The following is a 25,567-nucleotide window of genomic DNA, read 5'->3' on the forward strand; positions in this document are numbered from 1 at the left end:
TCACTGCGCCTGTGCCGAATACTAAAAGGGACGGCGCAGGCGCGGGATTTGCTGGACGAAGAGGAGAACTCGCTAGTCAATCAACTGGACCTGGCCGTGCCAAAGGGTGAGTAGACCGAGCCTCTAGGTGCTGAAGCAACGCCCTCATAGCACCTTGAGGCTCATTAGCATATTTTAAAACTGTTTATTTTAAGAGAATAGCGGCAGGCAGAGACTTATAAAGCACATTGTTATGTACTGCTGACATTAGCCCATGGCTAATGTCAATCAGCTACATAACATAATTTCTGATGACCGAAACCCTTTAACTGCTTTCAGACATGTGCCTTACATGTATGGCGCGCTGATTGACCGGGCGCTGGGGCCTGGCTGTTAAGGACAGGCCCCTGGTGTATCTACCTGCATTGCTGGAAATGCTGGTGCCAGCTGATTAGCCCCTTGCGGACTACCGCATATAAGGGGTTTACAGAGGGCAGGGGCTTCCTCTCACCCCATCGGCTTCCTGCACTTTACACAGGCCTAGAAACACAGGATAATGCTTTACACGGGCCTAGAAACACAGGAAACCTATAAGGCATAACCCCTAGGCTGGGTAGCGTAGGTGAGCTGTCAGTGTAACACTGACAGTTCCTGTGCAGTGCAATACAGCATATTGTACTGTATTGGAAAAGGGATAAAACCCCAAAGTTGAAGTCTCATAGCGGGATAAAAAAATAAAATAAAAAAATATATAATTGATAAATATTTTGAATACAAAAGTGCCATTTCCCCTCATCAACCCATTTACAATAAAAAAATAAAAATAAAACAATTACATAGTTAATACTGTTGAAGATAAGACATAAGTCCAGCAAGTTCAACCAAGGGATAGGTGGGGATGCGAATCCCAGAAAGAAAGTGAGATTCAGATTTCTACACGTTGTCGTTTACTTTTAAGAATTCATCTAAACCCTTTTCAAAACTGTCCACTGTTCCTGCTGTGACCACGTATATTCCACAGATTCACATTTCTTCCAGTAAAGAAACTTTGGCGCTTCTGGAGACTGAACTTTTTCTTCTCAAGTTGTAGGCAGTCACCCCTTGTCTTTTGAGGGGAGTTTACATGGAACAGCTTTTCACTAGGGCTGCACGATATGGGAATTTTGTGCGATTGCGATTAGGGCCCTAAAAATTGCGATAACGATATGCGATGCGATATTTTAAGGGAATTGTGCTAGAGGTCTATTTGCTTGGATTTTCCCATATGAGCCGCTGACGCGGCTGGGTATGACATAGTTATAGGGGATCTGTGGATGGCACTGTTATGGGAGATCTGTGGATGGCACTGTTGTGGGGGGGTCTGTGGATGGCACTATTGTGGGGGATCTGTGGATGGCACTGTTGTGGGGGATCTGTGGATGGCACTGTTGGAGGGGATCTGTGGATGGCACTGTTGTGGGGGATCTGTGGATGGCACTGTTGTGGGGGATCTGTGGATGACGCTGTGTTGTGGGGGATCTGTGGATGACGCTGTGTTGTGGGGGATCTGTGGATGACGCTGTGTTGTGGGGGATCTGAGGATGACGCTGTGTTGTGGGGGATCTGTGGATGACGCTGTGTTGTGGGGGATCTGTGGATGACGCTGTGTTGTGGGGGATCTGTGGATGACGCTGTGTTGTGGGGGATCTGTGGATGACGCTGTGTTGTAGGGTGGATCTGTGGATGACGCTGTGTTGTGGGGTGGATCTGTGGATGACGTTGTGGGGTGGATCTGTGGATGACGTTGTGGGGTGGATCTGTGGAGGACGCTGTGGGGTGGATCTGTGGAGGACGCTGTGGGGTGGGGTGGATCTGTGGAGGACGCTGTGTTGTGGGGTGGATCTGTGGAGGACGCTGTGTTGTGGGGTGGATCTGTGGAGGACGCTGTTATAGGGGATATGTGCTATGACACATAGGGCCATGAGGGGGGGGGCAGCATAAGACATATAGCATCTTATGCTGGTCCCCCTCATGGCCCTATGTGTCCCCTCATGTGTCCTAAACTGTGCACATAACTGGCTTTGTGTGTAAAGTATTTTACTAGTGTGTAAAACAAGCTCTCTCCTATTGATAACATGGCCAGCCTCTGTACTCACTGTCACTATGAATGCACTACAGGGAGCGAGCTGGCCGGCCGGCGCGTGACTGACGTCACTTAGTAACGCTCCTCCCACTTCAGGAAGCAGGAGCGTTACTAAGTAACGTCAGTCACGCGCCGGCCGGCCCGCTCGCTGCCGTTCGCTGCAGTGCATTCATCGTTAAAGTGAGTACAGAGGCTGGACCTGTTATCAATAGGAGAGAGATTGTTTCACACACTAGTAAAATACTTTACACACAAAGCCAGTTATGTGAGCGGGGCCCCTTCATATATAATCGCGGCATTTTCGGGTCGGCCAAATCGCCATATCGCATTTGCCGATTATCGCGATTCGATTATTTTTTCGATTTATCGTGCAGCCCTACTTTTCACCATATTTTTTGTATGGCCCATTCATATGTTTGTATAGGTCAATGATGCCCCCCTCCCTAGATGCCTCTTCTCAAGACTAAATAATTAATTATTTTAATCTTTCTTCATAACTAAGACCCTCCATGCCCCTTATCAGTTTAGTCACTCTCCTCTGTACTTTTTACAGCTCCAGGGCATCCTTTCTATGGACTGCTGCCCAGAACTGAACTGCATATTCCAGATGAGGCCGCACCAAAGCTTTGTAAAGTGGTAATATTACATCCCTGCCCCGCTAGTCCATGCCTTGTTTAATGCATGCCAATATCCTTGTAGCCTTAGAAACAGCTGATTGACATTGTATGCTGTTATTTAATCTTTGATCTACAAGGTACAGCGTTACATCCCCTTCTAGGACATATGATGCACAGAAATAATTACTACCAAGATGCATAACTTTTATCCATATTGAACCTCATTTGCCAAATTGATGCCCAATCAGTGTCCAAGTCAGCTTGTATTTTATGGACATATACCTTAGACTGCACAGTACTAAATAACTTAGTGTCATTTTCAAAAATAGAAATGGTGATATTCCATCCTCAATATAATTAATATAGATAATATTAATAGATAATTAATGTATAATAAATAATTTATATTTTTGCATAGACACTTGTACCTTATTTACGGATTGCACAACAGTACCTAGCACTGAACCTTGGGGTACACTCCTTATAACCCGGGACCATTCTGAATAGGAATGATTGATCACAACTCTCTGGACACGGTCCTTCAGCCAGTTTTCAATCCAATTGCAAACTATTCTTTCCAAGCCTATAGACCTTATTTTACCTATTAAACGTCTATGAGGAACATTATCAAAAGCGTTTGCAAAATCCAGAAACACTACATCCACAGCTGCCCCTCTGTCCAGGCTTCTAAAAACAAATCGGGTTAGTCTGACAACTTCTGTCCTTGGTAAACACATGCTGGTTATCACCTATGATATTATTTACAGTCACATAGTCCTATAAGAGCCCTTCAAACATTTTCCCTACAACAGAAGTTAACCTGTTCGCTTCCAGCGCCATACTTGTACGCCGCTGAATCGATAGGCAAACATGGCGCCCGCTCGGACGTGCACCAGGCGTCGTGACCAGCAGGTCTCTGTTGTTTCAGCTGAGACCTGCCGCTAATTACAATGCTGATCGCGGTAATTAAAGGCTTTAGATGTCATGATCAAGTGAGATCACGGCATCTAAATGGTCAAAAACCCTCCACTGACATCCCCTGCGGCCAATGAGGATGTCTGTAGTTGCTTTCAATGCTGTGTGTCTCGCTGACGAGACGCACCTAATTCATGCTGCAATTCAGATTTTGGCCACCAGTAGGCATACCAACATAAGAAATTAGCAATTGACAGTAATAAACTCATTTTAAAATACATAATGGTTCAAAATTAAATATTAAGCATATTTTACAGGCTCGTAGATCAGCTTTAAAATCATTGCAATTTTTTTTTAATGTATAAATAAAAAAATATTAAAGTTTTGAATCACCCCCCTTTCTATATAATAAAAAATAAATATCTAAATGACAAAAAATATAAACATCATGGGTATCACCGTGACCGAAAACACCCTTACTATTCAAATATAAAAATATTTTTCCAATACGGCAAATGGCGTCACGAAAAAAAGGGTCAAAATGGCTAATTTGCCATTTTTTCATTGCTTCTCTTACCCCAAAAAATGTAATAGTGTGATCAAAAAGTGTCACACTCCAAAATGGTATGAATAAAAAGTTCACACTGTCCTGCAAAAAATGAGCCGCTATACAGCTCAGTAGACAGAACTATAAAAAAGGTTATTTTTTTCAAAGTTAAAATAAATTTTTACACCATTTAAAAAATATACATATTTAGTATTGTAATCGTACTGACACAGAGAATGAAGGACATGGGTCAGTTTTGCCACAAAAGAAACACAGTGGGAACAAAACCCGTAAAGCGGTGGAGAAATTGTTTTTTTTTTTTTTTTCCTAATTCCACCCCATTTGGAATTTCTGTACCGCTTCCCACTACATTGTATGCCATAATTAATGGTGGTGTTAGAAAGTACAACTTAGCCTGCAAAAAATGGGCACTCATACAGGTATGTAAACGGAAATATAAAAAAGTTATGGCTCAAGGAAGATAGGGAAGAAAAATCAAAACGCAAAAATGTAAAAACCTCCGGTAGTGAAAGGGTTTACCTAACTGGTCTATAATTACTTGTAGAGGACCTAGATCCCTTTTTGAATATGGACACTACATTTGCCTTGCGCCAGTCACTTGGCACTGTACCAATCCCTAGAGAATCTTAAAAAATTATAAACAAGGGCACAGCAATGACAGAACTGAGTTATTTAAGAACTCTTGGGTGTAATCCATCTGGACCTGGAGCCTGGTTCACATTTACCTTATTTAACTTAGCTTGGACCATATCTACAGTTAGCCAGTTGAGTATATTACTGGATGTACAAACAGCCCTGGCACCACAAATATCAGCTCCTTTCTCCTCTTTTGTATATACAGAGCTAAATAAAAAATTATTTAGTAACTCTGTCTTTTCCTTATCTTCAGTGACTAAGCCCCCTTTACCGTTATTTTAGGAGACCTACTTTGCTCAGACCTTGTTTTTTTAGCGTTTATATATTTAAAGATTTTTTGGGGATTTGTTTTGCTCTTTCACCTGCTGTTCATTTTGTATTTTTGCAGACTTTATCTCCCATTTTCCCTATTATCTTGGGTGTAGCTCTATAAAATTATCACATGATCCACCCCATCAGGTGAATGGCATAAAAAAAAAAAAAAATGTGCCATTTTCTTGGTCACCTTGCCTCACAAAAAGTGTAATATCAAGTGATCAAAAAGTACTATGTAGCCAAAAATTTTACAAATAAAGGGGCACATTTATTAAGACAGGCGTGTTAGACGCCAGTCTTAATAAAGCCCATCTCTGGCAATGGATCCGCCGAAGTTATGAAGAGCCTTCCTCTGCCAGTTCTAACTGTAAGACAGCCGTAGAAAGTGGTACATGAGACTGTCTGCTGGCCTGTCCCCTTCCCCACCCATGCCAACTTATTTAGACCTTGCGTGAGCGGGGAAAAGTTGCAGATTGCGGCACAACAAACCGTTGCACCTGAAATATGCCTAATATAGGCGTATTTCAGAATAATATATGACCCCCAAAAACATTCTCATTCCACAAAATACAAGCCTCAAACACCAGAAAAATAAAAACCATATGGTGCTCCTTCCCTTCTGAACATATTGCCCACCACATATGAGGCGTGTCTGTAAACTGCAGAATCAGGGTAATTAATATTGAGGTTGCTTTTCCACTGTAGCAGAACTTCAGCTGTGTTTTTGGTGGCTACTCAGGCACTCAGGTAAGGAATTTGTTAGATTTTTGCTATTGTCTGATTGCAAATAAGCATAGGGCCATTAAGGTGTTACATTTGTTGTTGGGGAGGAGCTTTTGTGTGAGCGTGTGTATATATAGCAACATAGTATTAGCTTGCCTAATTATAGCTTGCATCATTCTCAAAGTGTAGCATTTCTAAGTGCTCTAGAGATATTCAGGAGATACTCAGGAGGTAATCTGGAGGTGGATACAATCTAAAAAAGTAAGATTTGTTTGTTTAAAATGTTTCCCCTCTTTAAAATGGCAGATCTGGTTCTGTGCAGGAATTGTGCTTTTATTTCATGTTCCACTCTTCGGAGGTTTGGATGCTGTCTGATCTGTAGACAGCTCTCCGTAATGCAGCAGGAAATTGCATTTTTTAAATCTGTTTGTAAATTAACTGTTAAACAAACTCAGGCTGGGAATGTTGCAATGCCACTGCCACAGAGGCCCCCTAGAAATGGAAGATGGGTTATTGTAGGTTCTAGTAGACTTGGGCCCCTTGCAGACAAGCGTGTCCGGATGCGTTGTCTGTGATCAGGGAAAATCGTGCAAGAAGGTATGCAATTGCAGTCAGTTTTGACTGCGATTTGCTTTCCAATGTACAGTTTTTATCGTGCGGGTGCACTGCGTTTTGCATGCGTGTGATAAAAAACTGACTGTGGTACCCAGACTCCAACCCGAACTTCACTGAAGTTCGGATTTGGGTTAGGTATTCTGTAGATTTTAGGTCCCTGCAAAAGGACCTGCGCTGACGTCACCGTGCTCTTCACGTGGTGGGCTCGATTACCTCATCTAAGGTCCTTTTGCAGGTCCTGAAAGAAGCAAGAGGAGGATGCCGGCTGTGCGATCAATTGGAACAGGTAAGTTATTTTTATTTTTTTTAACACCTCAGTCTACAGTTTACTAAGCATTCTGTACTAAGAATGCTATTATTTTCCCTTATAACCATGTTATAAGGGAAAATAATACAGGGAATACACTTTTAATGGGGTCCGGGGTTGCTTTCATCCCTATCATCTGCTAGCAACCATGCGTGAAAATCGCACTGCATCCGCACTTGCTTGCGGATGCTTGCGATATTCACGCATCCCCATTCATTTCTATAGGGCCTGCGTTGCGTGAAAAACGCAGAATATAGAACATGCTGCGATTTTTACGCAACGCACAAGTGATGCGTGAAAATCACTGCTCATCTGAAGTGAATGGGTCCGGATTCAGTGCTGGTGCAATGCATTCCACTCACGCATTTCACCCGCGCTGAATTCTAGCCCGTCTGAAAGGGGCCCTAGAGTTGTTGATAGAAGACATGTCCCACAGTCTGTGGCTCTCCATAATTCATTTGCAGCACTTTCAGAGTGCAAGAGCAACATGGAGGATTGCTCAGGCACAGTGGGTGAGGAGCAATCATCTCCTATGTCTAAGGTATGCAAGCCTGCAGCCAAAGACAAAAAGGATAAGGTGAGGACTGATAGTAAGCAGCTGTTGGTGGGCGATTCTATCATAAGAGGTGTGAAGCTTGAGGAAAATGGTTTTGTGAGATGTCTCCCTGGTGCTACCGCTAGCAGGAACAGACGACGTATCCTTAATATTGTAAAGCAAGCAAAGCAGGAAAGGGAGGTGGATGTTATTGTCCATCTTGGGACAAATCATCTGGCTTGCAATGAGGTTTCAAAGGTGAAGAAAGCTTTTCACACACTTGGTAATGATATACGGGAGGTTGCATCGACTGTTTCATTCTCTGCAGTTTTGCCTGTGCATAACCTTTAGCATGACATGCACATTAAGGAATTCAATGTATGGCTTGGTGAATGGTGTGTGAACCAAGGGTTTGGCTTTGTGTCTCATGTTAGCTCTAGTTGGAATGGAAAAGAACTGTACAAGAAAGATGGTTTGCATCTTTCTCTCAAGGGAACGAATGTCCTCGGTGTACAGTTCAAAGTATTTGCTAAGGAGCATTTAAACTAGGAAAGGGGGGCAAAACAGTGATAATCCAGCAGTCAGACTGCCCCCGGAACAATGCCAGAAGATGCCAGTAGCACATAGGTTAAGAAATGACAAGCTCTGAGTCTTGTCTACAAATGCTCGCAGTTTAGGGAATCAGATCAATGAACTTGAGTCTATAATGGCATCTGAGAATATAGATTTAGTGGCTGTTACTGAGACATGGTTCAATGCGAGTAATGACTGGGATATAACCGTACCAGGGTTCTCTCTATATAGGAAAGACAGAGAAGGCAAGAAAGGGTTAGGGGTGGCCCTGTATGTGAAAGATAGCATTAAATCTAATCTAATACAAGTTAGCGAGACCAATTTAGAGTCTGTTTGGGTTACCTTGCAGCTTGATAATCATAAGGTAACTCGTGTAGGTGTGATATATAGACCACCTGGCCAAGTCAAATAATTTGATCTACTAGTTGAGGAAATGGCTAAAATGACATTGAAAGGGGATGTTATCATTATGGGAGATTTTAATCTTCCTTATGTAAACTGGAAAACCACACAAAAACAAAAGTTTTAGATTTTAGAAAAACTGACTTTTCTAAAATTAGATTAGTGGTATCCGAGTCCCTATCAGACTGGAACAGTTTCAATGGAGTCCAGGAGAAATGGGGCTACTTAAAAGTCGCACTATTGAAGGCAACAGATAATTGCATCAGGCTTGTCAGTAAAAGCAAAAAAGGAAGATACCACTGTGGTACTCAGCAGAAGTGGCCAAAATCATTAACAATAAAAAGATAGCATTTAGTAATAAAAAAAATTAAAAAAGTGACAAGACATCCTTCAGATACATAAATGAAATAAGGAAATTAAAACAAGGAATTACCAAATTAAAAACAAAAGAAGAGATATACACTGCTCAAAAAAATAAAGGGAACACATAAATAAAACATCCTAGATATGAGTTAATTAAATATTCTTCTGAAATACTTTGTTCTTTACATAGTTCAATGTGCTGACAACAAAATCACAAAAAAAAAAAAGGAAATCAAATTTTTCAACCCATGGAGGTCTGGATTTGGAGTCACACTCAAAATTAAAGTGGAAAAACACACTACAGGCTGATCCAACTTTGATGTAATGTTCTTAAAACAAGTCAAAATGAGGCTCAGCAGTGTGTGTGGCCTCCACGTGCCTGTATGACCTCCCTACAACGCCTGTGCATGCTCCTGATGAGGTGGCGGACGGTCTCCTGAGGGATCTCCTCTCAGACCTGGACTAAAGCATCTGCCAACTCCTGGACAGTCTGTGGTGCAATGTGACATTGGTGGATAGAGTGAGACATGATGTCCCAGATGTGCTCAATTGGATTCAGGTCTGGGGAACAGGGGGGCCAGTCCATAGCATCAATGCCTTTGTCTTGCAGGAACTGCTGACACACTCCAGCCACATGAGGTCTAGCATTGTCTTGCATTAGGAGGAACCCAGGGCCAACCGCACCAGCATATGGTCTCACAAGGGGTCTGAGGATCTCATCTCGGTACCTAATGGCAGTCAGGCTACCTCTGGCGAGCACATGGAGGGCTGTGCGGCCCTCCAAAGAAAGGCCTCATCACCATTACTGACCCAATGCCAAACCGGTCATGCTGGAGGATGTTGCAGGCAGCAGAACGTTCTCCACGGCGTCTCCAGACTCTGTCACATGTGCTCAGTGTGAACCTGCTTTCATCTGTGAAGAGCACAGGGCGCCAGTGGCGAATTTGCCAATCTTGGTGTTCTCTGGCAAATGCCAAACGTCCTGCACGGTGTTGGGATGTAAGCACAACGCCCACCTGTGGACGTCGGGCCCTCATATCACCCTCATGGAGTCTGTTTCTGACCGTTTGAGCAGACACATGCACATTTGTGGCCTGCTGGAGGTCATTTTGCAGGGCTCTGGCAGTGCTCCTCCTGTTCCTCCTTGCACAAAGGCGGAGGTAGCGGTCCTGCTGCTGGGTTGTTGCCCCCCTACGGCCTCCTCCACGTCTCCTGATGTACTGGCCTGTCTCCTGGTAGCGCCTCCATGCTCTGGACACTACGCTGACAGACACGGCAAACCTTCTTGCCACAGCTCGCATTAATGTGCCATCCTGGATAAGCTGCACTGCCTGAGCCACTTGTGTGGGTTGTAGACTCCGTCTCATGCAACCACTAGAGTGAAAGCACCGCCAGCATTCAAAAGTGACCAAAACATCAGCCAGGAAGCATAGGAACTGAGAAGTGGTCTGTGGTTACCACCTGCAGAACCACTCCTTTATTGGGGGTGTCTTGCTAATTGCCTATAATTTCCACCTGTTGTCTATCCCATTTGCACAACAGCATGTGAAATTGATTGTCACTCAGTGTTGCTTCCTAAGTGGACAGTTTGATTTCACAGAAGTGTGATTGACTTGGAGTTACATTGTGTTGTTTAAGTGTTCCCTTTATTTTTTTGAGCAGTGTATATATGTATATGGTAGAATAAAAAGAACTAGCTGACTGCCTCAATGAATACTTCTGTTCAGTTTTTACAAAGGAAAATGAAGGAAAAGGACCTGTTAGGGTCCATTCACACATCCGTAAGTGTTTTGTGGATCCGCAAATTGCGGATCCACAAAAAACTGACATCGGCAATGTGCATTCTGCAATTTGCGGACCGCACATCACCGGCGCTATAACAGAAAATGCCTAATCTTGTCCGCAATTGCGAACAAGAATAGGACATGTTCTATTTTTTTGCGGAAACGGAAGCACGGATGCGGAAGTGCAGATCCGCAAATACGGATGCGGATCCGCAAATGCGGACAGAACATTCCGGCCCCATTGAAAATGAATGGGTCTGCACCCGTTCTGCAAAATTGCGGAACGGATGCGGACCCATTTTGCGGGTCCGCAACACACCATCCCGTCACCCCCATAGAAATGCCTATTCTTATCCACAAGCTGCGGACAAGAATAGGACATGCTCTATCTTTTTGTGGAGCTGCGGACCCAAAATCGGGGCCGCGCTCCGCAATTGCGGCTGCAGACAGCACACTGTGTGCTGTCCGCATCCATTCCGTCCCCATAGAGAATGAATGGGTCCGCACCCTTTCCGCAAAATTGCGGAAAGGATGCGGACCCATTTTGCGGACGTGTGAATGGAGCCTAAGGGAGGAAGACTTATAAATCTTTTGATGCATGTGTGTTTACAGAGGAAGATGTTCTAAGTCATCTGTCTTAAATTAATACAAATAAGTCACTGTAATATGTCTCCAAATATAAAATATTTATGTATGAAAAATGTATCAACCTGATTTGGTAATCTTCTCCAAATCTAGTAAAGAACACCTGGAGGACTCATCACCAGGATTCAACAAGAGTTATATAAAAAAAATGAATAATGTGATTTATTTTCAGTCTTCATTAGAGTTGATTACTTATAGAAATAGTTTAGGAAAAGTCTTAGTTTAATTGTCCATGAGTGAATGTTGGTAGTCCTTGAGGTATCTTTGTTGGAGGTCAGGAATCATCTTTTCAAGACTCCACGTGTCCATCTCTAGCCATCGTAAAACAGCCCCCAACAGAGTGTGTGAGTGAGTGTAAGAAGACCCCCCTTGTCTGTCCCTGTCAGTCATTTATAACATAGATACAGGCGTGTCTTTACAAATGTATGGGCTTACACATTGTCATATATGGTAGACACAAATATGTTTTTTTATAAAGGTAAAACATATCAATTCACTTTTACCACGGATATGAAGTACAGTGTATCACAACAAAACCACCTCAGGATGGCTAGGATACTGTAAGGACAAGTATTTCAAAGTTATTACCAAATAAAGTGATACATGTCAGATTTTCAAAATTTGGCAAGGTCCTCAATGTGAAAAATCGCTTGGTCCTGAAGGGGTTAAAGACACAACATTGTTTCTTTAACTGTTACATTTATTATTACTTCACATACAGTATGATGCTTGTTTTATAAAGTTGGTCCAAAAAGGCATTACAGAGGGCCTGTCAGCGCTCATGTCACATGTGTTGCAGTCAGTCAACACTTGTATTCCCCATCTCAGCAGCAACTTTCTTTCTGCATTTTGGTTTGCCCGTTATTCTTCCTGGAATAATTTTTTTTTAAAAATGACAACTAGGTGTTACCATTTTGTCAGTGACACATTTCCCTGCACAGCCTGACACTGTCTGATGTAGAATTGTATTTTTCATGAAGTAACAAGTGTTTCCTAAAACATTCATGTTGTAAGATTAACCTACCAGTCATATTAAATTGCAAAAATGTCATTTTTTTTATTGTAGATTGTGAATTTATGTCTCAAGCAAATACAATTGGCACATAACTCAGGTTCCTTTTAAGTGCTTTTTTTTTTTTTACTTTCAAGTTTTATTGATTTTTTTCCAAATTAAGTAAAGGAAAAACAGTAATCATTAAAGACGTCACTTATAAAAGTCAATCACAATAATAGTACATGTATCTGACATCTATGACATACATCACATTCTTACATAGTCACTAAAATAAAACGGTAATTTTAACAAATCGAGATCTTGTTATCCCTCCATGAGGCGTAGTATATCTTAGCCACTCAAAACTAAAGTATGAGTACTGTAGCATTATAACCCAAATATATATATATATATATATATATATATATATATTTATGTGTCATTATATAGCCGTTCATTCACTGCTTCTCCCCAATGCTTTTACTATATTACCGATCACTACAAAGCCACCGATAGAATTTTAGATGCAAACGAGGAAGAATTCCATATTTCCCATCTTTTAAGTGTTTGTTAGCGCTCCATATAGGAACCTGCATATATATATTCATGTTGCATATATTGGTTCACTAAAGGGATCAAATCCGTTAGCTTTGGAGTAATCGGCAATTTCCACGAGGTAGCAATAAGCTTCCTTGCTGCTGATAAAACTCCCATTATGACCGGTCTGTGACTGTAAGGCAGTTCGCCTATCTTGATGGATAAAACAGCTAGCTAGTGAAGGGTTGAGAGGAATTGTGAAACTCACCACTGATGAAAGAAGATTAAAGACCTTTTCCCAAAACGGGAGAATAGTAGGGCATGACCACCACATATGCATTAAAGTTCCTTTTTCCCCACAAGCCCTCCAGCAGCTTGGGCTATAGTTAGGATCTGTGTGGGCTATACGAGCTTGAGTTAGATACCATCTAAGCTGTATTTTCCTATTTTGTTTAATGTGGTTGATACACTTGGAGTTAGCTGTCATCCAATGAAAGGCATCCTTCCATTCCTCAACTGTACAGGAACACCCCAATTCTTCCTCCCACTTCTCCATAAAGCTCAATTTGGTTTCTAAAGCAGGGCCCAAAGCTTGGTATGCAATAGAAAGTCCTTTCCCTTCACACTTTCGATTGTTGAAATAACTACAAAAAGGGGTGCTCCTAGACAGCTGACCAAAAGACGACCTCATCTTGCTCAGCATATGTCTAATTTGAAGTTATTGATAAAAACAGGAGTTAGGGATACCATATGCCTGCTGCAAAGTTTCAAATGTTTTTATACTAGAGTCATCATATATTTGCTCCAAACATGGTATACCAGCCTTCTCCCATTTGTCCAGCGAGAGGCCCGGGATTCCATAAGTAAGTGAAACTAACGGGATTTCGGATCTCACTGGAGAGAAGAGCTTCCCTTCTATACAATGGCACCAGGTCCATACTGCTGCTCGCATAGTTAAGAGGGAGGTTGAAACCTTTGGTGCTACCAAGGAATGAGCAGCAAGGAAACCTGGGAGAGAGCCCTTTTTTGTATAAGTGGACTTCAACTCTATCCACCTCTGACGTGAGGACGGTGACCACCACTCTTTAGTTTGCTCAATGAGGTTCGCCTTATAATCAGGGCTGTGGAGTCTGAGTCTCGGAGTCGGGGGAAATTTTGGGTACCTGGAATCGGAGTCGGCAAACAATGCACCGACTCCGACTCCTACTAAATTTAGATTGGAATTTAAAAAAAAAATTTAAATGTCCCAATTCACAAAAAGTTATAATTAATGACTTCTCTACTGTAAGAATAAAGACCAATGCATGCAGTGCCTCACGTAACCGCAAAACGAACACGTTAAGTGACCGTGAAGAAGCATGCTTTTCATATGCTTCACTATATGGCACGCAACGCACAATTAGGAGCTGCAATACTTATACTTTCCATAGTGTTGTGTTCTGCTTTTACAGGGAACGCAGCGTCCATGTGTAACCTAGCCTCTCACTGATAAGGGATTAAATAAATATGTTTTTTGCAGGACTAGAGAGTGAGACACTTGTATAAGTGAAGGGAATGGAGGGCCAATAGTTCAAGACTGAAGCTGTAAACCATTGGAAAAACTGCTGTCATTTAGCTAAGGCTATAAAAACTTGTAAACTCCGATTGTTAGCTTAAACCTTAAACATGACTATGGGATTCTCCTAGGAAAATCATGTTTTAGAATAAATGCCCCTTCCTGGATCCTCCCACTGCCCTATCTTCAGCATCAGTGTTTGTCTTTTGCTTAAACTGTGCAATACAGTAGACTGTTGGCTTCCCAGCCAGTAGTCCTGTGGTAGGTTGCGTTTCTTTCCCTCAAGGAATGTATAATACGCATATTAATACAGAGGAGTCTGAGTCGGAAGTACATAAAACGTCGGAGTCGGAACATTTATCTACCGACTCCACAGCCCTGCTTATAATACCATAATAGATCTGGGACACCTAATCCCCAGTCTTTTTTAAATATGGGTACAAGGCTCGCCGGTCCACTCTAGGAGATTTATTGCCCCATATAAATTTTAGGAGGTCTGTCTGTAATAAAGTAGTGTTTTAGAGGGAATAAGCGGTATACATCTAAACTTATAAATAATTTTAGGTAATATCATCATTTTAACCACGTTAATTCTGGTTATCCAGGACATAAAGTGCAGAGAGTACTCAGTATAGTCTGCTAACAATTCCGTTCTCAGGGTCGAAAAGTTACGTATCACTAAGTTTTGCAGTCGAGACGTTAATGTGATACCCAAGTATGTTATGCCATCTACTGCCCATTGAAACTGAGCTTTCTCCAAGAGTTTCCTTTTAAGAGAATCCCGAATCGCGAGGGGGAGTACATGCAAATTAGTGATATTCAGTTTATATAGGGAGGCTTGTGCATACTCCTGCAAAACTGTTATGACTTTTAGAAGAGAAATTTCCAGGCGTGTGAGAGATAACATAGCATCGTCTGCATATAGGCCAATTTTATGTGATATGCCCCCTATTTGTATTCCCGTAATACCTGGGTCTGCACGGATTCTTTCTGCCAGGGGTTCCATTACCAACGCAAACACTAATGGTGATAAAGGGCAACCTTGTCTGGTTCCATTTGTTATATTAAAACTCTTGGAATAAAAGCCAGATGCCAGTACCCGGGCAGGCAGGTGGAAAGGAGTAAAGGTTTAGGATAGTGGACAGAATAGGGCCATGGAACCTGAAACGACTTAATACCTCTGCCAGAGACCCCCAGTGCACCCTATCGAAAGCTTTTTCCGCATCTTGAGAAACAAAAATCGTGGGTGCACCTGAGGCCTCCAACAGCTGAAGCAAGTCAATCATTCTACGAGTTCCATCTCTGCATTGATTACCTGGAATGAAACAAACTTGGTCTGGGGATATTAATTTAGTAGAGGTTGTATCCTTAAAGCCAGCAGCTTATAAAATAATTTTAAGTCATTATTTAATAAAGAGATGGGCCGGAAGTTCGATGGGCTATCTTGAGACTTCCCTGGTTTAGGGATTGTTGTAATATTGTCACCTAACATTTCTTTAGGTATGCTGCCGGGTAAGATACGGTAGCAAGTTTGCTTTGAAGGTTTTGTAATAGTCCCCGGAAAAACCATCTGGACCTGGGGCTTTATGCAATTTCAGGGTCTTTATGGCAGTATCTACTTCCAGTTCCGAGAAGGGATTATTAAGCGACCTCAGGTCTTGAGGGGTAATACTTGGGAGAGACACTGTGTCTAGGAAATTCAATATGATTTGTAAGGTAGGTTGTGGAGTGGCGTTATCATTTTGTAGGTTGTAGAGAGAGTTAGAATAGTCCCCAAAAGCGTCCGCAATATCGATTGGTGTGTAGTCATCACTCCATTGCTCTGCTTCATTAATTCAATACGGGAAGAAGCTTCCCTTTTTTTCAATCTATGCGCCAGCATAGCTCCTCTCCCAAATTATATAGTTTTGCTTTTGAACGGGTTATGGCCCTTTCATTTCTGCAGAGTAGGAAAGAACTAAATTGAAAGCGTAAGTCTGTAAGTTGGGCAGATACTGTATAAATAGGAGCTGCCTTGTGTTGTGATTCCACAGCCGCTATCCGAGCTAAAATATCTTGCATTTGCTTTTCTCTTTGTTTCTTAAGCTTAGAAGCGGTCTGAATGAATAACCCTCTGATATAGCTTTTATGAGCGCACCATAGTGTGGAAATGTTAATATCTGAAGTGTCATTGAGTTCAAAATATTCATCTAATGCTTTAGAGAATAGACTATACTGTTCTTCATTTCTCAACAAATAAGAGTTAAGATGCCAAAGCGGCGGGTTAGGATTGGGGTAGTTGTCTAAAAGATGTAGGAAAATTGGAGCGTGATCAGACCACTTAATATTGCCTATTGCGGTGTATGTGGTTTTATGTAATAAATCTTTGGAAATTAGAAAATAGTCTATCCTAGTCAAGGAGACGTGAACCTGAGACGCAAAGGTGAAATCCCTCTCCGTCGCATGTTGATATCATCTTTAACTCTGAAATCTAGGATTTTGCAAATTATATCTCTAGGGGGGATTAGCAGGGCCAGGTCTCTGTCTCAGAGCCCTATGCGCTCTCTCTATTTCAATAGAAAGGGGGCAGCGATCGCCTAGTAGTACAACAGCGATCTGTTTTACTGTAGAGAGTAGTGATTCTGAAGCATACATTTCAGGTACACCTCGAATTCTTAAGTTGTTGCGTCTATTACGATTGTCCTGGTCTTCTATATGGGTATAAAGTGGATTTAGATGATCTTGACAGGTTTGGAAGTGGGTGGCAACCTCTTTAGAATGATTACATAGCTCTGCTGTGGTATCCTCTAAACCATCCACACGATGACCAATATGAGGTAGATCCTGTTTAATTTCCTGCAAATTCTGTGCTAAGGGTGACAGTGGATTAGTGAGGGTTTGTTGAAAAAAGTCCCTTGATAAAGGGAGGTCAACTGACGCTGCAGCTTGCACCTCAACTTGCATTGTATCATCCAGGGTTAAAGGCATAGCCACATGGGTGGAAAGATCTGCGCATGCAGGCGTTTTTGTGACAAATCTTTCCATATTACCTCTGACTTTTTAGTTTTTTTTTTTTTTTTTAGGTATAGCAGGATCCTTCGCTTCAGGTTGTCCATATTTGACCATTTCAAAACAGGTGTTTTATGTCCCTTGATTGAAGAAACAGGACACTGTTTAATGTTGCAATATACGTGTGCTTTAAATATCCTCGAAAAAGATTAGTAAGGTGCCCAATGAGGCTGTGATCTTATTCAAAGATCCAGAAACATTGAGCCTGTGGCTCTAAAAAGTGATGAAAATGTTCAGATGAAAGACCCCCTTTAGGAAAAGGAGGAACATTTAAAACATTAGGACATAGTCCTCCAGATAGAACATAAGCAGGAGAGGTTCCAAATGTGGCACACAATAATACTTCTTCCCCCTGGTTTACATGTGGGCTGAGGAGAGTAGGACACACTGTAGTGGCACAGGCTTTCTATGAGGGGGTGTAGGGTAACAGTACCTCAATTGGGAGAACAGGTCCCACAGTTGTTGATCCCCTCAAGAAGCAGGTCAGCTCCCCTTCAGTCTGGGCTGGAAGAGTCAGGGCCCGACGTCTGGATAAAGTTCTCCACTGCCGGCTTCTGGCACTTTTTATGTGAGGGGTGATTTCCAAGATGGCGCCCCTCAGAGCCCTCTCTGTGGGCACCCGCACTGTGAAAAAAGTCTATGGTGTACCAATATGCCTTAGACTTTTCCTGCCATTCATCAGCGCAGGGCGCACTATGAACAGCACAGGCAGGGCACTGAATGTAGGCAGGCTTTAATAGCTAAATGATAAAGTACATGGAATATATACTATATTGAACTATAGTATTCAGGTTAAATTGCCGTGTTGGCACTTTACGATAAACAAGTGGGTTTTGGGTTGCAGTTTGGGCACTCGGCCTCTAAAAGGTTCGACATCACTGTCCTAAATAGCTCCAGGTGGGTTTTATCTGTAGCGGGCATTACATAGAATCCAGGTAGAAAGGGTTTGGGGATTCAGGAAATGAATTTCAGGGAGGATGGTGCTGGATTTGATCTAGGTAGACTGAGCTGCTCCAGAGCACGTCCTTCTTCCTAGTCCGTTGCAAGCCACGCCCCCCCTTGAGTGCTTATTAACCCCTTAATCACTCAGCTAATTTGACCCTTTAAGGAACAGTAAATTTTTCCTTAACTGCATTACAATTCTCCTAAAATGTGTGTTAATTTTTTCTTTAGTGTATCTCTACATGGGACCTTGGTTTACTAGTATGAGTTAGTTTTTCTAGGAACCATTTTGAGGTACATTTATGCTAGCATTTAATTTATATTGTGGACAAAATACAGATGTTTTGGGGGAAAATGTGTTTGTTTTCCATAGTTGTCCTTTCGTGCCATTCACTGCTTATTAATTTTTTTTTATTATTCATATTATGTGTTATGAAAATATGTAATATATTTGGTAGTTGCCACAAGATGTATGTTTAACCCATTTGCTATCATAGCTTCAGAAAAGGCACACTAAAAGCATAGTTTTTTATTTTAGATAATAAACATAAAACTAGATTTCAAGTTTACGTTTAACAATAATGATTTAAAAACAGTAATAGATGTTCAGTTCATAAAAACTGTTTTTATTAATTACGGTTGGATGAGAGTTAACTAAAATTTCAATTTGGCATGGTATGCCTGTGTAACGGATCTCCTGGCACCTCGACTGGGTATCTCAGTTGATGGATGCTCCTAGTGCTTCCTGAGGGCTCCAAGCACTCCACTTGACACCGTAATCACTGCCGACCCCACGAACCGCCGCAACTTGGTTGAGATCTCGCCGTCTTCCACCCACCCTGTGCCCAAGGCCAGGATCCAGCTTCCAGTGGGTAGAACCGTGTTGTAATCCCAGGGGAATATAATACTGATAGCAATCCCCAAAGTAAATATAGCTGTTCCCCCCACACATGAGACGATGCTCTATGTTGAGGGTAAAACAGGAACTCTTTAATCGGGCTACCTGTCAGCCTTTTATGCAGGTCTTCCAGCAAGAGACACTCCCCCTGCGGACCTTGTGGAAGACTGAGATTGTTTTTACATTAGTCAATCACTTGAATTTACAGTATTGAAACACTCCCAGCAATTGTACATAACCCCCTCTGCCTGTGATACAATTAACAAAATACAATGGGCATTGCCTGTGACACAATTAACAAAATACAATGGGCATTGCCTGTGACACAATTAACAAAATACAATGGGCATTGCCTGTGACACAATTAACAAAATACAATGGGCTCTGCCTGTGAGACAATCAACAAAATACAATTGGCATTGCCTGTGACACAATTAACAAAATACAATTAACTTAATCACTCACAGGCAGAAAACACACATTTTTCCCAAAACACAGAAAACACCTCAAAACCCCACATATCCACCTAAAATATACATAGCTGGGTAGCTCTGATCTGGGCGAACAACATATCCAAAAATCGCCCAGATCTGAGCAGGGGTTCCCGAATTCCACGAAAGTCACATTTGACCGATCGCAAGCATGTCCTGTCCAAAACAGTTCCACAGATTTAGGTCTACCGGTCTATCTTCTCCTTCCAGAATGTACATGGGCCATAATCCTGAGGCAAGATTCTGGCAAACAGGCCCCTCCATAACCCAGTGGCGAGGTTACTTTCGCCACAGCCTGGAAGCTGTTAATTGCACAAACATCACAGTAGGTGCTGGTTTCTCTTCTGTTTCTTTCATCTTTCTTGTTATGCATTTTACAGCACACTGACTAATTGGATGGGGGAGGGGGGGGGGGGGGGTGGCAGGTGGGGGGATTTTTTTCTGGGAAATGACGGCCCTGAAGTCTCAGGAGAGTATGTCTTCTGGGCCTTCCAGTTATTACTTCAACAGAGTATTTTTGAAACACCTGTTCAACTAAATCCATTTTAAACTGGATTTTTAGTATACAGAACAAATGCATTCAAAATAGCTTGGTCAAGCAAGTGAAAAAATAGGAAGTTGAAAACTGGCCCGGGGTAGAAGAGGGTTAATGTAATTTGTCTGCTCTGTATTTTTCTTTGCTGGAAGAAAGCGCAACATAAACTTCATGTATTCATTTGAATGCTTTTTTATTTTTTCTGCATCCAAAATGCAGCACCGCTTCGACATGTGGAGGCACCCTTAGAGAGCTAACCCAGGATGCAATTCTGAAGAACAATGTATGCAATTATGTAATCCTGTAATAATTTTACCATTGAGTTGTGGTACAAATTGTACAGTATGATCTGCAGGTTATCTAAAGAAGTTTATCTGTATCTAAAATCATTTATACATTGTTGCATCCTAGACAGAAATTTGGCAGACCATAAACCTTGAGCATAAAGTCACATTCCAGACATGATTGATAAAAATAAAGTATTTTCTAAAAATACTACCAATAATACATAGAAATAATTTGCAGTCTGTTTATCTTACAGGAAACGTTATGACAGAGCAGAATCTGAATATGTTGCAGCAAAATTGGACTTGTACAAGAAAACCCAAGTGAAGGAGCAATTAACTGAACATTTGTGTACCATCATACAACAGAATGAGCTTCGTAAAGCTAAGAAACTTGAGGAGCTTATGCAGCAGTTAGAAGTAGAAGCTGATGAAGAGAGACTGGACTTGGAAATAGAAGTAGAGCAAATGTTACAGCAACAAGAAACTGAAACAAGGAAGCCCCTGGTATCATCTACATCAGAAAAGAGCCAGCAGGTTTCAAAACTAGATTGCAGTAAACTGCCTTCAGAAAAAGAGTTCACTACAGAAACAGATCAAGGACAGTTTATGACTGGAACTACAAGTAACATAGGTGACACTAACAAAATTAACCAGAAAGACTCTGTTCACAGTGCACAAGGAGACAGTATTCTTTCTTGAGACAAATTTACAGTAAAGGCGCATTCACACGACCGTGCCGTGTCTTGCTGTCCGCAAATTGCGGATCCGCTAAACATGGATAACCGGCTGTGTGCATTCCGCATTTTGTGGAAAGCACAGGGCCGGCACTATATAGAAAATGCCTATTCTTTTTCGTGAATAGGAAATGGACAAAGTTGCGGAACGAATGCAGACCCATTCATTCAGTCGTGTGTTGATCTTATACTTATACTTTTTCTATTCTTGATCTTATACTTGCTGTATTGGGATACTAGACTATAAAAATGATTCTGTATATTAAAAAATATATCCCAATACTCTTTGATTTATAAAGCTATATGTTATTCATGATTTTGACAATAGGAAGAAAGTGCAGAGAATCTGCAATAGTAAACTATTGCAGTCTGTAGTATAAGCAATCAATCTCATGTTGAAGTTTACTAGGGGGACTGAAAAAAGGAAAAAAATTGTTTTTTTAGAAATATAAAAAAAATATATAAAAAATGTTACATATCAAAAAAGTATATTTGGTATTGTCGTGTCTGAAAATGTTTGTACTATTAAAATATAGAAGTATGTTTCCTTCATGTTAGTGGGAAAAAAATCTAAATGGCCAAAATACAGTTTTTTGTTCACCTTTCCCCATGATTTTTTTTTTTAATAAAAAGCGATCAAAAGGTTTTTATTTTTTTTAAGTAGTAGACAAAAAATTAAATAAAAACTAATATAAATTTGTTATTGATGTAATTGTGCTGACCTGCAGGCTAAAGTAGTCATGTCATTTTTTAGTGCATAGTGAAAGACATGAGAACAAAACCCGAATACTATAGGATAGGGATGGCCGACCTGAGGCCCTCCAGCTGTTCCAAAACTACAACTCTAAGCATGCCCTTGCTTCCTACAGCTATCAGCCCACAGCAGGGCATAGTGGGAGTTGTAGTTTAACAGCTGGAGAGCCGCAGGTTGGCCACCCCTGCTATATGATATTTAAAAGGGTTATCCCAGCTGGACATTTATGGCATATCGATAGGATTTTCCATAAATGTCCATTAGGTGAGGGTCCCACCTCTGGGACCCGCCATCAATGGAGAGCATGCTGCCTATGCATCACTTTCTCTATTCACTGCTATGGGACTTCCAAAAATAGCTGAGCCAGCACTTGGCTATATTCAGAATTCTCATAGTAGTGAATGGAGAAAACTGCACAAGTGGCGGGGCCCTATTCTTGTGATAGGAATGGACCACAGAGATGGCACCTGTTCCTATTGGACATTTGATATTATGGTATCAATAAAGACACTCCTCATGAGCTATATTAGAAAAACACTCCCTTTAAGGTGCCAGCATGATATAAATCTAGCAGAACAATGAATGGGGAAATCTCTGGTTACATGTGAGATACAGGGCTGGTTCTAGCTTTGTTAGAAAGAAATTGTCATGTAATATATCATGTCTGATTTTCATTTTTTACATTAATCAAGAGAAAACCCCGTTAAAACATATTGCAGCACACACTAGTTTAAAGCCAGATTCATCTGAGCTTGGTTCCAAGGATCCCAAACATGTAGAAAATGGTCAGAAGATACTGTGGGCCATTTAGGGGTTTCTATTTAAGAAGAATGACCTTTCTAGTATGTAAAAAAAAAAAAAAAATATATATATATATATATATATATATATATACATACACTCAAAGAATTATTAGGAACACCTGTTCTATTTCTCATTCATGCAATTATCTAGTCAACCAATCACATGGCAGTTGCTTCAATGCATTTAGGGGTGTGGTCCTGGTCAAGACAATCTCCTGAACTCCAAACTGAATGTCAGAATGGGAAAGAAAGGTGATTTAAGCAATTTTGAGCGTGGCATGGTTGTTGGTGCCAGGCGGGCCGGTCTGAGTATTTCACAATCTGCTCAGTTATTGGGATTTTCACGCACAACCATTTCTAGGGTTTACAAAAAATGTTGTGAAAAGGGAACAACATCCAGTATGTGGCAGTCCTGTGGGCAAAAATGCCTTGTGGATGCTAGAGGTCAGAGGAGAATGGGCTGACTGATTCAAGCTGATAGAAGAGCAACGTTGACTGAAATAACCACTCGTTACAACCGAGGTATGCAGCAAAGCATTTGTGAAGCCACAACACGCACAACCTTGAGGCGGATGGGCTACAACAGCAGAAGACCCCACCAGGTACCACTTCTCTCCACTACAAATAGGAAAAAGAGGCTAAAATTTGCACGAGCTCACCAAAATTGGACTATTGAAGACTGTAAAAATGTTGCCTGGTCTGATGAGTCTCTATTTCTGTTGAGACATTCAAATGGTAGAGTCCGAATTTGGCGTAAACAGAATGAGAACATGTATCCATCCTCTGATGGCTACTTCCAGCAGGATAATGCTCCATGTCACAAAGCTTGAATCATTTCAAATTGGTTTCTTGAACATGACAATGAGTTCACTGTACTAAAATGGCCCCCACAGTCACCAGATCTCAACCCAATAGAGCATCTTTGGGATGTGGTGGAACTGGAGCTTCGTGCCCAGCATGTGCATCCCTCAAATCTCCATCAACTGCAAGATGCTATCCTATCAATATGGGCCAACATTTCGAAAGAATGCTATCAGCACCTTGTTGAATCAATGCCACGTAGAATTAAGGCAGTTCTGAAGGCAAAAGGGGGTCCAACACTGTATTAGTATGGTGTTCCTAATAATTCAGCACTATATAGTAGATTCTTGTGCAAAATCCTCAGACCATGGGCAAAACTGTCATCAATGTTTGTAGTTCTCCAAAAAAGAGGCAGCACTCCAATGTAAAAGTGAAATGACCCGCTTTATTCCCCTCTGCAACGTTTCAACTGCTCATTGCAGTCTTTATCAAGCATACAAACTGGTGTCAGAATATCCACATTTATACCCACAATGCCTTGTGAGTCATTAGTGAGTTAATCAGTGACAATTACATAATCAAATATACAAAATGTTTAAAAATACATGATCCAGTGTGAGAACAAGATACAAAAAGTACAAAACATATAATAAATCAGTGGAGCACATATCTCGTGAAGCCATGGTTATTGATCTTCAAAAATCACATACATCAATACATATTTTCATAAAGTGGCATGTGCATTTAATCAAAGTGATCACCTGTGTGTGTTAAATAGCGGTCAACCGGCCACATAGGTTGTATAGAAAATAACTTACACAGCGGTATACTATGATGGCGTCCATCTCGGTGTCCCCAGTCCGTCATTGCGCATGCCCGATTGCCCAGTAAACCAGTATACACACGATCCCGTGACGCGTCACCTGATACGTGACGTCAATCGCGAGTCGTGCACCAGCAACCTGGCTCCTCCCCCGGAGCGTGACGAGCCAGAAGGTTACGTCCCAGCAGCCAAGTCTCAGGATCACGTGAACACGTTACATGAGCCGTAGCTCGGCAACCGGAAAGCGTCCCAATACCGGCACATCACTACCACCCAGGGCAGGACAGGGCACCGCAAATCCAGATTTAAACGGGGAAAGAAGTCACATGTGGGGCATGATCAGGTTGCATAATATTACTTAGAGAGTTTAGATGAATACTAATGACGAAGGATATCAAGCCGCATATTTCAGAAGCAGATGGAGACACAGGTCCCTTAAAGGACCAGTGCCTCTATAGTAAAATAAAGTAATATTGAAGCTGATTGGAAAAGGTGCGGTTTATGTGGTTGTGTCACTTTAGTGACCATCGCCACACACCTGTTATGGCACCTAGGTATCGAGTGCTGTCAACACCCAAAATCCTCTGAGCCAAAGTCCACCCATAATCCTCATCTAAAGCTGAGTGACAATCTTCCATTTACGACTTATCCACACTATATTTATTTATCTGAATAAACTGTGATTCCAACCCCATTCCCCCACCATGGGACTAAAAACACCGTAGATGGTAGCCATCTTTTTTTACCGCTGTGATGATAACCTTGAAAAACTCAAAAAAATCTATCAGATCCGATAAAATCTGAAAATAGAAGAAAAGAAAAACATAATAAGTAAGTAAGATATTAAACACCTTAAGTGATAACAATACCAGAGTATCAAATAAGGGAGACAAACCCACAGGAGAGAGGTGAGGATTACCCCAAAGTCACACTACATAATATTCCATTTGAAATCGACATTCAGGCCCTGTGGTTTGAGGGTCTGAAGATGATGTATCCAACGCAGTTCCCTTTGTTTAAGGGTCAAGGTGCGATCCCCACCTTGTCTAGGCCTTGGGACCTGGTCTATTATCATGCATTTTAGTTCTCTCTCAGCATGGCCATACTCTATAAAATGTTTAGGAACCGGCAAATCTGTTCTTTTACGCCTTATAGAAAAGCGGTGATTATTCAATCGTGTTTTCATGTCACATGTGGTCTCCCCACATAGAGGAGACCACATGGACATTGCAATACATATACGACAAACGAGCTGTCACATGTAAA

The 25,567-nt window shown here is 41.6% G+C and overlaps 1 protein-coding gene across 1 annotated transcript in view; it reads left to right on the forward strand.

The window, feature by feature from the left end:
* GORAB (golgin, RAB6 interacting) overlaps nt 1–21,304 on the forward strand; it is a 156,545-nt gene extending 135,241 nt beyond the window's left edge. Inside the window, exon 5 of the mRNA XM_040408028.1 lies at nt 20,641–21,304. Within this exon, the coding sequence (XP_040263962.1) occupies nt 20,641–21,085 (445 nt within the window). The 3' untranslated portion in view covers nt 21,086–21,304. The remainder of the gene's footprint in view (nt 1–20,640) is intronic.
* The last annotated feature ends 4,263 nt before the right edge of the window (nt 21,305–25,567 follow it).

Source organism: Bufo bufo, chromosome 9, assembly GCF_905171765.1.
Source record: "Bufo bufo chromosome 9, aBufBuf1.1, whole genome shotgun sequence".
In the NCBI taxonomy this organism is placed as follows: domain Eukaryota; kingdom Metazoa; phylum Chordata; class Amphibia; order Anura; family Bufonidae; genus Bufo; species Bufo bufo.